At 43.5% G+C, this 14,645-nt stretch overlaps 1 protein-coding gene across 1 annotated transcript in view; it reads left to right on the forward strand.

The window, feature by feature from the left end:
* The window catches only part of WDFY3 (WD repeat and FYVE domain containing 3), a 244,999-nt gene that overhangs the window by 126,581 nt on the left and 103,773 nt on the right, over positions 1-14,645 (forward strand). The window contains 5 exon segments of the mRNA XM_030564966.1: positions 998-1,071; positions 1,171-1,332; positions 3,107-3,201; positions 5,792-5,912; positions 7,490-7,707. Coding sequence (XP_030420826.1) covers positions 998-1,071; positions 1,171-1,332; positions 3,107-3,201; positions 5,792-5,912; positions 7,490-7,707 — 670 coding nt within the window.

Raw genomic sequence — 14,645 nt, forward strand, 5'->3', positions numbered from 1 at the left:
GGAAATGTAAAGTTGATCCTTTGACTTTAACCTTTCACAGGTGATCTACAGAAAAGAAAAATGAGTTTGTGCCCATTTTTGCTTATTTAAAATATGCTAATACACACAAGTATTGTGTGCCTGTTAATATTGTTCTTTATATTATATCTAACCTAAATTCAAAAAAGCAAAGCTGTGAACAGATCGAACTACCCATATTGCATTCCTCCACTTTTGAATCAGAGCAACAATAGAGCTGTTTGAAATTTTTTTGTCAAATTGCCTTTGTTTTCTGAAAAACCAGTTTGCTTTTTTCAACATTGTATTGTTTTTTGAAAAAAGTAATTTTTTAACCAAAAAAAGTTTGTTCAAAAATTTTTTCAACAACCTTTATTCTGTTGATTCAGCGGTAGGTGTCTTGAGCCAGCTGAACAGGTTAACATAGAGTAGGATCTTCAGTAGAGCAATATCTCCTTTCACAGAGAATAAGATCATCAAAATAATAAGTATTTTGTTGAAGATCCTGCTGTTCAATGGTTTCACTGAGATAATATATTCAACAAAGTAACAGGTGTGGTGTCAACTATCTTGTTCTCCATGAAACTGTTCAGTTTGGGTCATCTCTGCTTTGTTTTTCATGAAAGACTCTGAAAGCAACTCATAAACTTATTAGTTTTCGATATTAAACTCTGATGGTGTTAAACTTAATTCCCATTTTACTATACACCGAGAGAGAACTTTTGGTGCCCTGTAGTCTTTTGTACATCTATTTGAACTTTATTTGGGACTGATAGCCATGTAATTTATGTCTTTGAAATTATCATTTGAACAGAGTGTACAGGATAATTATGATGTACAGCAAGGATTTTAATCCACTGTTTGACTTTTTTTTTTTTAAAGCAGTAAGCCAGGCTTATCTATCTCTTGGTATATTAAATAGGATGTTAACTTTTTGTTTAACTTAACCAAGAATATCGATTTGTATACAGAATGTACCACTGTGTATTGTGTATTCCAGGTCTGGCTTCACGCACCATATGAGCTTCATCTTTCGTTATTTGAGCACTTCATTGAACTTCTCACAGAGTCCAGGTATTAGTTGACACTGGCCTCATAATAAGGCCTACAAGATAACAAATTGCACAAATACATAGATGTTCTCATTTTTATTAAATCTTTTCTCTCTTTCAGTGAAGCCTCAAAGAATGCTAAATTAATGAGGGAGTTCCAGCTAATTCCCAAACTGTTGCTGACTCTTCGAGATATGTCTTTGTCCCAGCCAACTATTGCTGCAATTAGTAATGTACTGAGCTTTTTGCTTCAGGGCTTCCCTAGCAGCAGTGACCTGCTCAGGTAGCAAAAACCTTTTCTGATTTATTTTAAAGATCCTGGTGCTTTTGCAAGAAACCTGCTGATAGGAAACTCGGGTGACTAAAATAAAGAGTTTTTGTATAGAATAATTCCAGTAGAAATGGCAGAACCAAACACAGAAAACAGTTTAAAGCCAGTGCATCGAATTGTATCTTAAATCCAAGTCAAAACAGAAATGCCTCAATACTGATACACCTTAAAACAGGGGTTCTCAGACTTTTGTACTGGTGACCCCTTTCACATACTAAGCCTCTGAGTGTGACTTCTTTTATACATTAAAAACGCTCTTTTATATATTTAACACTATTATAAATTTTGGAGGCAAAGCAGGCTTTGGAGTGGAGGCTGACAGCTCACGAACCCCCATGTAATAACCACGTGACCCCCTGAGGGTCCTGACCCCCAGGTTGAGAACCTCTGCCATAAAATGTTTTCCAGAATGTAGGGCAGTAATGGAGGAACACGGTGTTCTAATTCCACAGCTACTATGAGAGGTTATGAAACTTCCTTGGATATTGTTAAGTCTGTGTCACTTCTACTTAAATTGAGGCGTTGTTTCAGAACCCATAGAGTTGTCATACTAGTCACCATTAAAATGCAGCATTTGCCAACGTTTGTCATTCTTATTCTGAGAGACTTACTTCTAGCTAACAGGTAAAATTCTCTGATAAAATAAAGTTTGCCACTTGTATGTTATGATATTGCATATGGGTAGAAATTTGCAGTGTTGTGGGTATTTTGCAGCAGGGAGGCTGTTTAGGTTTTTTTTGGCTTTTTGGCTTTTTTTTGCTTCTTGAGCAAAACCAGTAAAATCAAAGATTTGAATACGATCAAACATCTTTTCTGGCTCCATTTTTAGTATGCAGGAGAAAATTTACACAGATACTATAGGGCATTGCTTTAATTTTATTACTAAATGAGTAAGTTGTAACATTTGGTTCCTTGTTCCTCCAACTCCTCATGACCACTGGCTTTCCCTGTACAACAGCCAGAACCTCGGTGGCATTTCCTAGAGTGTTGCCAAAATTAAGAGCTCCAGGGTAGGTGGTGACTTTTCCCACAGTGACCTGTCATCAAAACAAGAATAAAGAGAGACAAAATAAGATTAAAATAAAAAAAATGGTATATGTAACTCTAAGAGTTAAGATAGGTAGGTACATCTTGGTTTAGTTACAGTGATATATGCGATATCTTATCTTTGCCCCTTTCCTTAGGTGTCCTGTCACTAACACCGTCTTTCCCCTCCAAGGAGCTATCATTCTTCCCCCTTTCTGAGATCACATTTGTGTTTGGCTATTTTTTATGCCTGTCGGGGTGAGATCATTCATTATCATATCACCCATGCCAGTTAAGATTTCATTATCATTTTAAAGAGTAATGTTTCATAAGATTTACCATCTTGGGGAACATTATTATAGTTTCTGAGCAATGATTGTCCCCTATATCTTGTAACATTCCTTTGGTCTGGATCTGGAGGTATTTCCAAATTTCCTCTCTTAAAACCTAACATTTTCAATGTATTTTACCTAGTAAGTACATAAGCTACCTGAATTGGTCAAAGTGACTGCATTCTGGTTTGCATATCAGTTGACCAACAATGTTAGAATGAGGCAAACTTTGTCTTTACAAGTGATGGGATTAACATTTTTGGTATGCTTTCATCTTTCTAGTACTTATAGTCTATTAGATGTGAATTATTGACAGAGTAAAGTCCATCTGTCACAGAAATACACATTGTAATTCTCTATCCATAAAGGTTTGGACAGGTCATCTCTTCCACTTTGCCTACATTTGCAGTCTGTGAGAAGTTTGTAGTCATGGAGATAAACAATGAAGAAAAGCTTGAAACTGGTAAGTAGCTTCCAGTGCTTGAGAAATAATCATCTGGGACACACACTGTGTGCTTAAATGCTCTTAAATTTTTATTGATGGTGATTTCTACATTTTAATTCTAATATACTGACTTCACGTTAGTTGTAAATGTTGTGTGCAAAGCAAGCAGTGCAAAAATAAAACCTGTTTGTATCTGCTCTCATTTTGTTTTCCTTCACTTAACACTATATTTTCTTTCTACTTCCTCCCACTCATTTCTTCAAAAAAGTTGGCCATCTCCACCTCATAAATAGGAGAGAGATGACTGGTGCCATCTGTCCTCCAAATACAGCATCTCTTTCACTCAGTAAAAAGAAGTGAAAGCATCAATTAGTATGGTCTGTTTTCTGTTTTTTTGTTTGTTTATTTTTTTTTGTGCAAAAAAAATAATTGCCTATGTCTCCTCTGCAAATGAACACTTTGTTAGGTACTTTTTAAACATTTTTTATTTAAAGCTACAGACAAAAAAAAATTCCAGTGAAACTCCTGCCACAAAGTTGAAGCTGCTGTATAGTCCTGGCATCTTAAACTTCCTCCTGTCCTTAAAGTTCCAAGATCTTCTTGATACACCATTAGTAACTATAATTAAAAGCTGCAATTAAAAACAGTACAATTATAGTAGTGATTGTTCAGTTGAGGAGGTATTAAAGAATATGTATTGTACTTGTATCTCTGAATCTTGTTTTTCTTTCCCTTCATTTAAAGGAATTGCCTTCAGTGTCTATGGAGATCCTTTGTTTAGCATTACAGGAATCCTTTATGTATTGTGTGAGATGTTACTGGGCATGTTTCTCTTCCTTGTTTCCAGCTATTAAATTGTGTTGAAAGAGAAGTAAATATGTAAATATCTTCCTTTAGCATTATTTTTAAAATAAGTGTTTGCTGTAGCTGTCACAGGAATAGTACAAATTCAATGCGTGGGGAAGTGATGTGGGATATCATAAATTGGTAGACAAGTGGATTCTAAGGTTGATTTATTAAGGTTTGATCGATTCAAATAAAATGTCTGAGAAACACTTGTTTGTAGTAGATCACTCCTATGCTTCTTTTTTTCTGCAAACACCTATCTCTGGATCTCTATGCACCCACCCTCTTTTTTTAAACTTCCCTCACAACATGCTTTTCCTGCAGAATGTAAAAACCTGATTTTCTTCTGTGTGCACACATAAGTTCACAAGCTGAAGTGAAGGACGGTAGAAAGAAACAAACACTAACAAGAAAGTGACCCTTAAGATGCAATATCAACTTCTTTCTTTAGCATTTCTATCCTTGAATCTTCCCCAGTATCTAAATCCCTCATAGGAGTTTTTGTGTTTGTGAATGGGGCGGGTTGTGTTTGTGTGGGGCTTTTTGTCACTGTAGATTGTAAGCTCCTTGGGGCAGGATGTTTATTTTTCTGTAGAGCACCAGGCATATTTGTGATGATGCAGGACTAACAATCAGTTAAGAATTTTATACTTGGAATATCTCTGTTTACTCCATGCAGAAAAATTGAACATTTTTTTCTTAGTGGAGGAGTTTTGCAACTCTGATGCATCCCACTTCGTAGTGTGCAAATACAATATGGAAATGGCTGGGCTGATATACTTTGGAATCTATGCTTAAAAGAAAATGAAACTAATCTTATCCCTTACCTATTTTGCAATAGCAGGTTTGTTGTCCAGATTGCATAATAAGGAGCATATTATTCAAGTCAATGAAATTCAATAAGGACAAATGCAAAGTACTCCACTTAGAAAGGAATAGTCAATTGCATATGTACAAAATGGGAAATGACTGCTTAGGAAGGAGTACTGCAGAAAGGGACATGGTGGTCACAGTGGATCACAAGCTAAACAGTGTAATATTGTTGCAAAAAAAAGAAAATCTCATTCTGGGATGTATTAGGAGGAGTGTTGTAAGCAAGATTTGAGAAGTAATTCTTCAGCTTTACTCTGCGCTGATTTGGCTTCAGCTGCAGTATTGTTTCCAGTTCTGGGCACCACGTTTCAGGAAAGAGGTGGACAAATTGGAGGAAATCCAGAGATGAGCAACAAAAATGATTTAAAGGTCTAGAAAACAAAGAAGGAAGATTGAAAAAATTGGGTTCGTTTCATCTGGAGAAGAGAAGACTAAGAGGGGACATAACAGTTTTCAAATACATAAAAGGTTGTTACACAGAGGAGGGAGAAAAATTATTCTCCTTAACTTCTGAGGATAGGACAAGAAGCAATAGACTTAAATTGCAGCAAGGGTGGTGTAGGTTGAACTTTAGGAAAAACTTCCCTATTGTCAGGGTGGTTAAACACTGGAATAATTTGCCCAGGGAGTTTGTGGAATCTCCATCATTGGAGATTTTTGGTTAGACAGACACCTGTCAGGGATGGTCTAGATAATGCTTAGTCCTGCCATGAGTGCAAAGGACTGAATAGATGAGCTCTCAAGGTCCCTTCCAATCCTATGATTCTGTATATCCAAACTGACTGTATTTTTTTTTCTGTTCACCCTGCTTTTAATGTCTAGTTTTATTAGTTTAAACTGCACCTGTTTTAGACCTATCTGCTTCATAATTCATGTATTTTACATTTAGGAACAGAAGATGATTTTGGAGGCCTTGTTTCTGCTAATCTTATTCTTCTGCGGAACAGACTTTTAGATATCCTTCTCAAACTTGTATACACGTCTAAAGAAAAGACAAGTGTTAACTTGCAGTAAGTACAAATAACTCATCTGATGGAGAAGGAGGAGGTGACTGTAACAGTGGGTTTGATTTATGGTAACAGGTAAAGGGGGAGAAAGTCTGCTGAGCCACACTCCAATCACTAGTTATACTGGTAATAAATCCAGAGGAACTCCTTGAAATTATTCATAATATAAACTGGTGTCACTGAAAACAGGATATGGCTTTGGCTATACTAGAAAAAATCAGATACATAATTCTTCAACCATATATTCCCACCTTTGGTAGCAACAGTGGACAGTGTTTTTTTACTACTGTCTCATCTAACTTTGCTCTGCAGCCTCCAAATCATCCTCTAATTGTGTTTAGACAGTATGATGGTAAAAACACCTGCACCCTGTGAGAGCTACAGAGTCCACTGTTATTGCTACCACAGGCTGGAGCTGCACCAGAGAAGAATTGTGTGGACTCTCCCTAAGAGAAATAACTATTGCAGTAATTCCATCTGTTCATTTTTAAAGGTGGGAGTGGGAGAGAGGTGGTGTTCAGGTGTGTGACTTCGCTGTTGTTGGGTGTGTTTTTTTTTTTTTTTTACCCTTAATCTACACAAAACCAGATTTGGGACTTCCTAATGCTCTCCTTAATTCTTTATTTATAACTTTTATATAACAACTTCATACACAATGATCGAGAAAATACAAAATATAAAAAGACAAGCCATCCACGGTCACAGCGAGAGAGGCAATCATATTCCAGAAAATTTAAAATTTAATTATCAAATTATCCCAGTATAAAAAGATTCTCAATAACTTCATTAATTCTGAAACATTAAAAATCTATTCAAAATTTCAGGTGAAGACCTATCAATTTACAGTTCATGAAACAAATCCATAAAGGAGAGCGAAAAGGGTCTTATACTGTCTCTGTCGAGTTTGGATCTTCTGTGTTAAAGGATTCTAACAATCACTTCATCGAGTGGCTGCACCAAGCCAGTTTGATGTATTTTTGTACATTACTTAGCATATTCAAATTCTGCCATAGCTTTTAGGCAATAAATCTTAAAGCTCAAACATAATCTGGGAATTCAGCAATTTTGGTTGTTCAAGTACATCCCAAATTTGTAAATGATATATTCTATATTTTTTCTATAGTTTCTGCTTTACACTTTCCTTCTGCCTGTGCATGGCACAGAGATTTGATGTTTTCCAGTTTTTTGAATAACATCTGTATAACTTTATAACCTGTAAATGACTCACTTAAGAAACAGTTATATTATCTATAAGTTTGTAGACATAAATTTCCTGTTTAGCCCCCAGTTTCACATCACAGTTTTTAGGGTAATCTCAAAGCCAATTGTAATAGTCCCAATGACTATATTCTCAATCCTCCCATCCCACTGAACCAAATACTGACAACTCTGTTACAGTTACTGCTAAAGATTTCTTATTGATGGTTCCTTCTTCTGTAACAGGTGGCACTTACCTGAGAAACCAGTCCATGCTTTGACATTTTCTCTGATGTTCTCTTCTGTGTCTGATATTGAAGCTTTGATTCTTGCCAGGCTGCCCATTATAGGAAATCTTTAAATATTTTACCTTTTTTCATTAGGGCATCTGAAGAACTGGTCAGGACCTTGGGTTTTGATTGGATTATGATGTTTATGGAAGAACATCTGCATTCTACCACAGTTACTGCAGCCATGAGAATTCTTGTGGTCCTGCTAAGTAATCAGCCTATACTCATCAAGTTTAAAGAAGGCCTCAGCGGTGGAGGCTGGCTTGATCAGACAGATTCTGTGTTGACCAATAAGATTGGCACTGTGCTAGGTATGAGCTTTCAGTTATGATGATTTAAGGATGTGTCTTTTGATATTTTTATCGTGTAAGAATTGTATGTTACTATTACAAAATTTATCTTACAGTGTTATCAAATAATTTTCAGTACTAAAAAGTATGGTTGTCTTGGTTGCTCCTTCCCATTATTTGTTTAGGCTACTGAATTTTGGTTTTCTTAAGTGAAAGGGTAATATTTTTACTACTCTTAAAAGTGGTATGGCCACATCATAATGCACGTTTCAATACAGTTTTCTCTTAGGGTGAAATTGTCCTCTAACCTCCCTGCACAGTGCCTAAATAACTAGATTTTGTACAGTTTGTGGGCCAATGGATCAATTTTGAACACCTCTAGCTTGCCCACAATGTCCAACACCAACTCTCTGTAGGTGGATGCTGTGTACAGCAGAGGATGTCCTATCTGATTATTGCCCTCCCCCTAGTGCTATTGCACTGTTTGTGTTGTTTTGCTAGCCTTTTGCTTTTGGGGGAATTTCAGCTTGAATGCCAGCATACAGGGCCAGTGCTACCATTAAGGCAAACTAGGCAGTTGCCTAGGGCCCCAAGATTTGGGGGCACCAAAAAGTGGTGCCCCCAATTTTTTTTTTTTTTCACAGTGGTTCCTCCTCGAGCGCGTGGTCGCTGCTCCACTTCTCCTGCCTCCATTCCCCCTATGGCAGTCCCCAGCCTCCATTCCCCCTACGACAAAGGGAGTTGAGAGGAAATACATGGTACCCTCTCCGGGGTACAAATACCTATATGTCCATCCTCCTCCCTCCTCATTAGTTGTCCAATCAGTCAACGAGAGGGAACGCCACGGCCAACAGGCGCCAGCCCCCAAATCAAAGGAGGCTAGGCAGATGGACCGACTGGTCTGCAAGGTATATTCGGCAGGTGCCCTTCAGCTCCGGGTGGCCAACCAACAGGCTCTCCTGAGCCATTATAACTACAACACCTGGGTGAAGGTGGGTAGATTCACAGAAGTTCTACCCCCGGACTCTCGCCAGGAATTTGCCGCATTCCTTGGGGAAGGGCAGAAGGTGGCTAGAACCTCGCTCCAGGCTTCTCTCGATGCGGCTGACTCGGCAGCCAGAACTCTGGCCTCAGGCATCACCATGAGGCGTATCTCATGGCTACTGGTCTCCAACCTGCTGCCCAAGCTCCAATACACCATCCAGGACTTTCCCTTTGATGGCAAGAGTTTGTTCTCTGAAAAGACCGACCCCAGGTTGCAGAGTTTAAAGGACAACAGGGTCATCATGTGCTCGTTGGGCATGCATACGCCTGTGACCCAACGCAGACCCTTCCGGCCCCAACCCCACCAGCTGTACTTTGTGCCCTGGCACAGACAAGACTTCAACAGAAGGTGCGGGCGGGGTGGCCGTAGACGCCAGTCCGGACCCCAAGGGGGTCAAAACCACTGCCCCTCAAAAGCACCTCCGGGGCCCAAGTCTACCTTTTGAAGGTACACATGAGGGCGGCATACCAGTTTCAGGACAGGATCCTTTTCCTCCCTTCTCCAACTACCTCTCCTACTTCCTCCCGGCGTGGTCCCAATTGACCTCAGACATCTGGATCCTACGGACGGTGAAACAAGGATACCACCTCCAATTTGTTTCAACCCCGCCTTCCCACCCCGCAACCCAGTCCTTCTTCAGGGACCCCTCTCACAAGCAAGTCCTCTTAAAAGAGGTGCAGTCTCTCTGCGCCGCAGGAGCAATAGAGGAGGTACCACCAGACGAGAAGGGAAAAGGGTTTTACTCCCGCTACTTTCTGATCCCCAAGTCCAAGGGAGGCCTCAGGCCCATCCTAGACCTGCGAGGCCTCAACAAGTTCATGGTCAAGTTGAAGTTCCGCATGGTCTCCCTGGGGACTCTTATCCCGTCCTTGGATCCTGGAGACTGGTATGCTGCCCTTGATAAGAAGGACGCGTACTTCCATATCGCCGTCTTCCCGCCACACAGGAGGTATCTTCGCTTTGTGGCCAATCACCGGCACTTCCAATTCACGGTCCTCCCCTTCGGCCTCTCTGCAGCCCCAAGGGTGTTTACGAAGTGTATGGCCGTCGTCGCCACCCACCCCCGCCGGCAGCAGATACATGTATTTCCATATCTGGACGACTGGCTCATCAAGGGAACCTCCCGGACTCAGGTCAGACAGCATGTTGACATAATCACGGACCTATTCTCCCGGTTGGGGCTGCTCCTCAATGCAGAAAAGTCGACGCTGGTTCCCACACGAAGGCTGGACTTCATAGGGGCAACCCTGGACTCCACTCGAGCGAGGGCCTACTTACCTCAGCCACGTTTCCAGACGATCACGGCGATCATTTGAGGTCTGCAGAACTCCCCGACCACCTCGGCTCGCACGTGTCTCGGCCTACTAGGCCACATGGCCGCCTGCACTTATGTGACCAAATATGCCAGGCTCCACCTCCAGCCCCTTCAAACGTGGCTCAACTCGGTCTACTGCCCAGGCAGGGACCCAATAGACATTCCGGTGACTGTTCCCCGAGCACCTTACACTCCCTCAACTGGTGGCTGACTCCCTCCCTGGTGTGTGCAGGGCTACCGTTCCATCCACCTCAGCCCTCACTGTCCCTAACGACAGATGCGTCATCTCTTGGTTGGGGGGCTCACCTCGGTCACCTTCATACCCAGGGCCTTTGGGCATCACAGGAGCTGATGCTCCACATAACATCCAGGAGCTGAGAGCAGTCCGCCTCGTGTGCCAGGTGTTCCAGCAGCATCTTCACGGCCATTGTGTCTCAGTGTTTACAGACAACACAATGGCCATGTATTATATCAACAAACAGGGAGGGACTCGCTCTTCTCCCCTGTGTCAAGAGGCCATTCGACTCTGGGACTTCTGCATAGCCCACTCAATAGACCTGGTAGCGTCCTTTTTCCCAGGGGTTCAGAACACTCTGGCAGATCAGCTGAGCAGATCTTTCCTCTGTCACGAATGGTTGATAAGACCAGACATTATTCATTCGATCTTCCAGAGGTGGAGTTTTCCCCTCATAGACCTGTTCGCCTCTCGCACAAACAGGAAATGCCAAGCGTTCTGCTCCTTCCAGGGTCTTTCACTGGGATCGATCACGGACTCATTCCTCATGTTGTGGGGGTACCACCTGCTCTATGCCTTCCCACCATTCTCTCTGTTTCACAAGGTCCTAATAAAACTCCGCAGGGACAGAGTGCATCTAATCCTGATCGCGCCAGCGTGGCCCAGACAGCACTGGTACACCACACTGCTCAACCTGTCCATGGCCAGCCCAGTTACCCTACCACTCCTCCCAGACCTCATAACGCAGGACCACGGCAGTCTTCGCCACCCAGACTTGTAGGCCCTTCACCTCACGGCATGGTTCCTGCATGGCTGAACAGATCGGAGTTACGCTGTTCCGCTCTGGTACAGCATGCTCTCCTAAGTAGCAGAAAGCCTTCCACTCGGTCAACGTACCTGGCCAAGTGGAAACATTTTTCCTGCTGGTGTACAACGCAGAATGTTACTCCTTCTGAGGTCTCGATCCCCGCTGTTTTGGACTACCTCTGGTCTCTTAAGCAACAGGGCCTGGCGATATCTTCTCTGAGGGTGCACTTGGCGGCTATCTCCACATTCCATCCCGGAGAGAATGGCCACTCTGTGTTTTCCCACCCCTTAGTTATTAGATTTCTTAAGGGTCTGGAGCGCCTCTACCCCCCAGTACGCCGCCCTGCTCCGACCTGGGACCTCAGCTCAGTCCTAAGCAGACTTATGCATCCGCCCTTTGAGCCTTTGGCGACTTGCTCACTCCTGTACTTGTCGTGGAAGACAGTCTTCCTGGTGGCCATTACATCGACCAGAAGGGTCCCCGAACTTCGAGTGCTTACGATGGACCCACCATATACTGTCTTCCACAAGGACAAGGTACCGTTGCGACCTCATCCGGCGTTCCTCCCTAAGGTAGTGTCGGCTTTCCATACCAACCAGGACATCTTCCTCCCGGTCTTCTTTCCGAAGCCTCACTCTTCTCGACGAGGGTAACAGTTGCACTCCTTAGATGTCCGTAGGGCACTCGCTTTTTATATCGAGCGGACAAAGCCCTTCCAGAAATCCCCCCAGCTGTTCATGGCAGTCACTGAACGGATGAAAGGTCTACCAATCTCCTCCCAGAGAATCTCCTCTTGGGTAACAGCGTGCATACGCACGTGCTATGACCTGGCTCATGTCCCTTCGGGCCATCTCACGGCGCATTCTACCAGAGCTCAGGCTTCATCAGCCGCCTTCCTGGCCCACGTGCCTATCCAGGAGATATGTCGCGCAGCGACCTGGTCATCGATCCACACCTTTGCTTCGCACTATGCTCTGGTCCAACAGTCTAGAGATGATGCAGCCTTTGGCTCAGCGGTTCTGCACGCTGCCACATCTCACTCTGACCCCTCCGCCTAGGTAAGGCTTGGGAATCACCTAACTGGAATGGATATGAGCAATCACTCGAAGAAGAAAAGACGGTTACTCACCTTTGTAGCTGTTGTTCTTCGAGATGTGTTGCTCATATCCATTCCAAACCCATCCTCCTTCCCCACTGTCGGAGTAGCCGGCAAGAAGGAACTGAAGGGTGTCCAGGTCGGCTGGGGTATATATCCGGTGCCGCCACTTCAGGGTGTGACCCAGCCGACCCACTGAGTATTGCTAGGGTAAAAAGTCTTCCGACGAACGTGCACGCAGCGCGCGCACACCTAACTGGAATGGATATGAGCAACACATCTCGAAAAACAACAGTTACAAAGGTGAGTAACCGTCTTTTACTAGAAATGGTAACTTCCTCAGAGAGAAGTTTTAGTAATAAGTTTGTGACTAATTCTCAGACAGTTGAAAGTATTAAAATCAGTACAATTGATGACTATTTAGTGCCATCCTCCGACTCAGTCACAGTTTTTCCATTGTGAAATCAGTGGTGTTACTCACGGTGTAAGTTATTTTAGGATTTGGCCCACTGGGAGTGTGAGAGTTTTTGTAAAGCGCAGTCTAGAACAGATGTACAAAATTACAGTTGACAGTCATATAGCAGTATGCATACCGTTTGCCCAGTCCAGCAATATGGAATTTTACATGGGAAGCTTTGGAGTTAAGTCTTACCAAGTATTGACACACACACACTTGAGTTTCAGTCCTGCCCTTAAAATCAAATGCTGTGGCTACACTTATAGTGTACCACTGTAAGCTCTTTAGTGTAGCCACTTTAAGCTGATGGAAGAGAGCTCTCCTGTTGACTTAATTAATCCACCCCCCAGTGAGTGGTGGAAGCTATGTTAGCAGAAGCTCTCCTGCCAATATAGCGCTTTTCAGTGCTTAGGTTGGTGTGACTTATGTTGCTCTGGGGGTGGCTTATTCGCACTGCTAAGTGACATAAATTATACTGACATAAGTGGTAGTGTAGACATACCATACATTTGATTTAAAGGTGGTTGACATGGAAGCATAGGTGCCAGAACTAGGGGTGCTGGGGGTGCTGCTGCACCCCATGGCTTGAAGTGTTTTTTATAATATACAGCATTTACCGTTTTGTTCAGTGGCTCTCAGCACCCCCACTATTCAGATTGTTTCAGCCCCCCTGCATGGAAGACTGGTTGTCAGCAGATTTCCTTTAACATAACTAAGTGAAGGTTACAGTCTTTATCTGTGAGCCTCTGTTCAGCAATGATGGCAGGTAAAAAGCACAAGGAAAAAATTCATCAGTGAAAATAAGACCAATTACTAAGAATAACTTGGAGAATAAAATGTAGATGGAATACACAGTGTGGTTTTCAAGTAATGAGGGCACATTAGGTTTACTGCATCTGTTATGTGAACATAGCAAGTTTTAAACCCTAGTTCATTGTTGTGTAGAAGTCTCACAAGGGCAGTCGTGCACACACAGAATATGAACACAAGCTTCTTCTTCGAGTGATTGCTCATATCCATTCCAGTTAGGTGTGTGCGCCGCACGTGCACATTCATCGGAAAACTTTTACCCTAGCAACTCAGTGGGCCGGCAGGTCGCCCCCTAGAGTGGCGCCATCATGGTGCTCGATATATACCCTTGCCGGCCCACCCGCTCCTCAGGTCCTTCTTACCGCCTGTGTCGGTCGTTGGAACAGTGGAGCGCGGCTTAGCTGACCTCCACTTCCCTAGCTACTTGTAGTTCTCGTATATAGTTATGCAGTTATAATTCCTTTATGTATATATTTGTATAGTTATATGTTTTTTCTTTGCTAACATAGTTAGTTTAGTAATAGTTAGCGGCGTTCAGGAAGTAGCCCCTTCCCTGCACCCGGTGCCAGAGCCCATGCACGGCTCACCGGGTTTTAAAATGGACTCGGCCTGCCAGAAGCCGATGCCGAAGGGAGATCCACACGACTCCTGTTTGAAGTGCCTCAGGGAATCACACTTGACAGCTAAGTGCCCCATTTGCAAGGCTTTTAAGCCGAGAACAAAAAGGAGCGGGACTTTCACTTACCCCTCCACCTTTGGCACCGAGCGATGATCAAGCAGCTGGCAGAAGCGCCTCCTCGGCACTGGACCCCGCCGGTACTGCCAAGGCCTTTCGGCACTGGCCGTCACCGGCACCAACGTCGACTTGGCACCGCTCCCTTCCTCCAAGGTCGAGAGAGCCTACAATTCCTGCTGGTGCCTGACGGCTCCCCGGCACACGCCGTAGTTGAGCCCGCTGCTCCTGCTGCTTCCGTGCCACCTGCATCGCAGCCAGAGAGCTCGTCTAAGTCGGATCGCCCGGCACCGACACTTGCTGAGGCACCGACGACATTGGCACCGTCGATCCCGGTCCCACAAGGGCCGTCGAATCCGGTGCCTGACGGCTCCCTGGCACGCGCCGTGGTTGAGTTTACTGCTCCTGCTGCTTCCGTGCCAACTGCACCACAGCCAGAGAGCTCATCTAAGTCGGATCG

This window comes from Gopherus evgoodei, chromosome 5, assembly GCF_007399415.2.
Source record: "Gopherus evgoodei ecotype Sinaloan lineage chromosome 5, rGopEvg1_v1.p, whole genome shotgun sequence".
Taxonomy (NCBI): domain Eukaryota; kingdom Metazoa; phylum Chordata; order Testudines; family Testudinidae; genus Gopherus; species Gopherus evgoodei.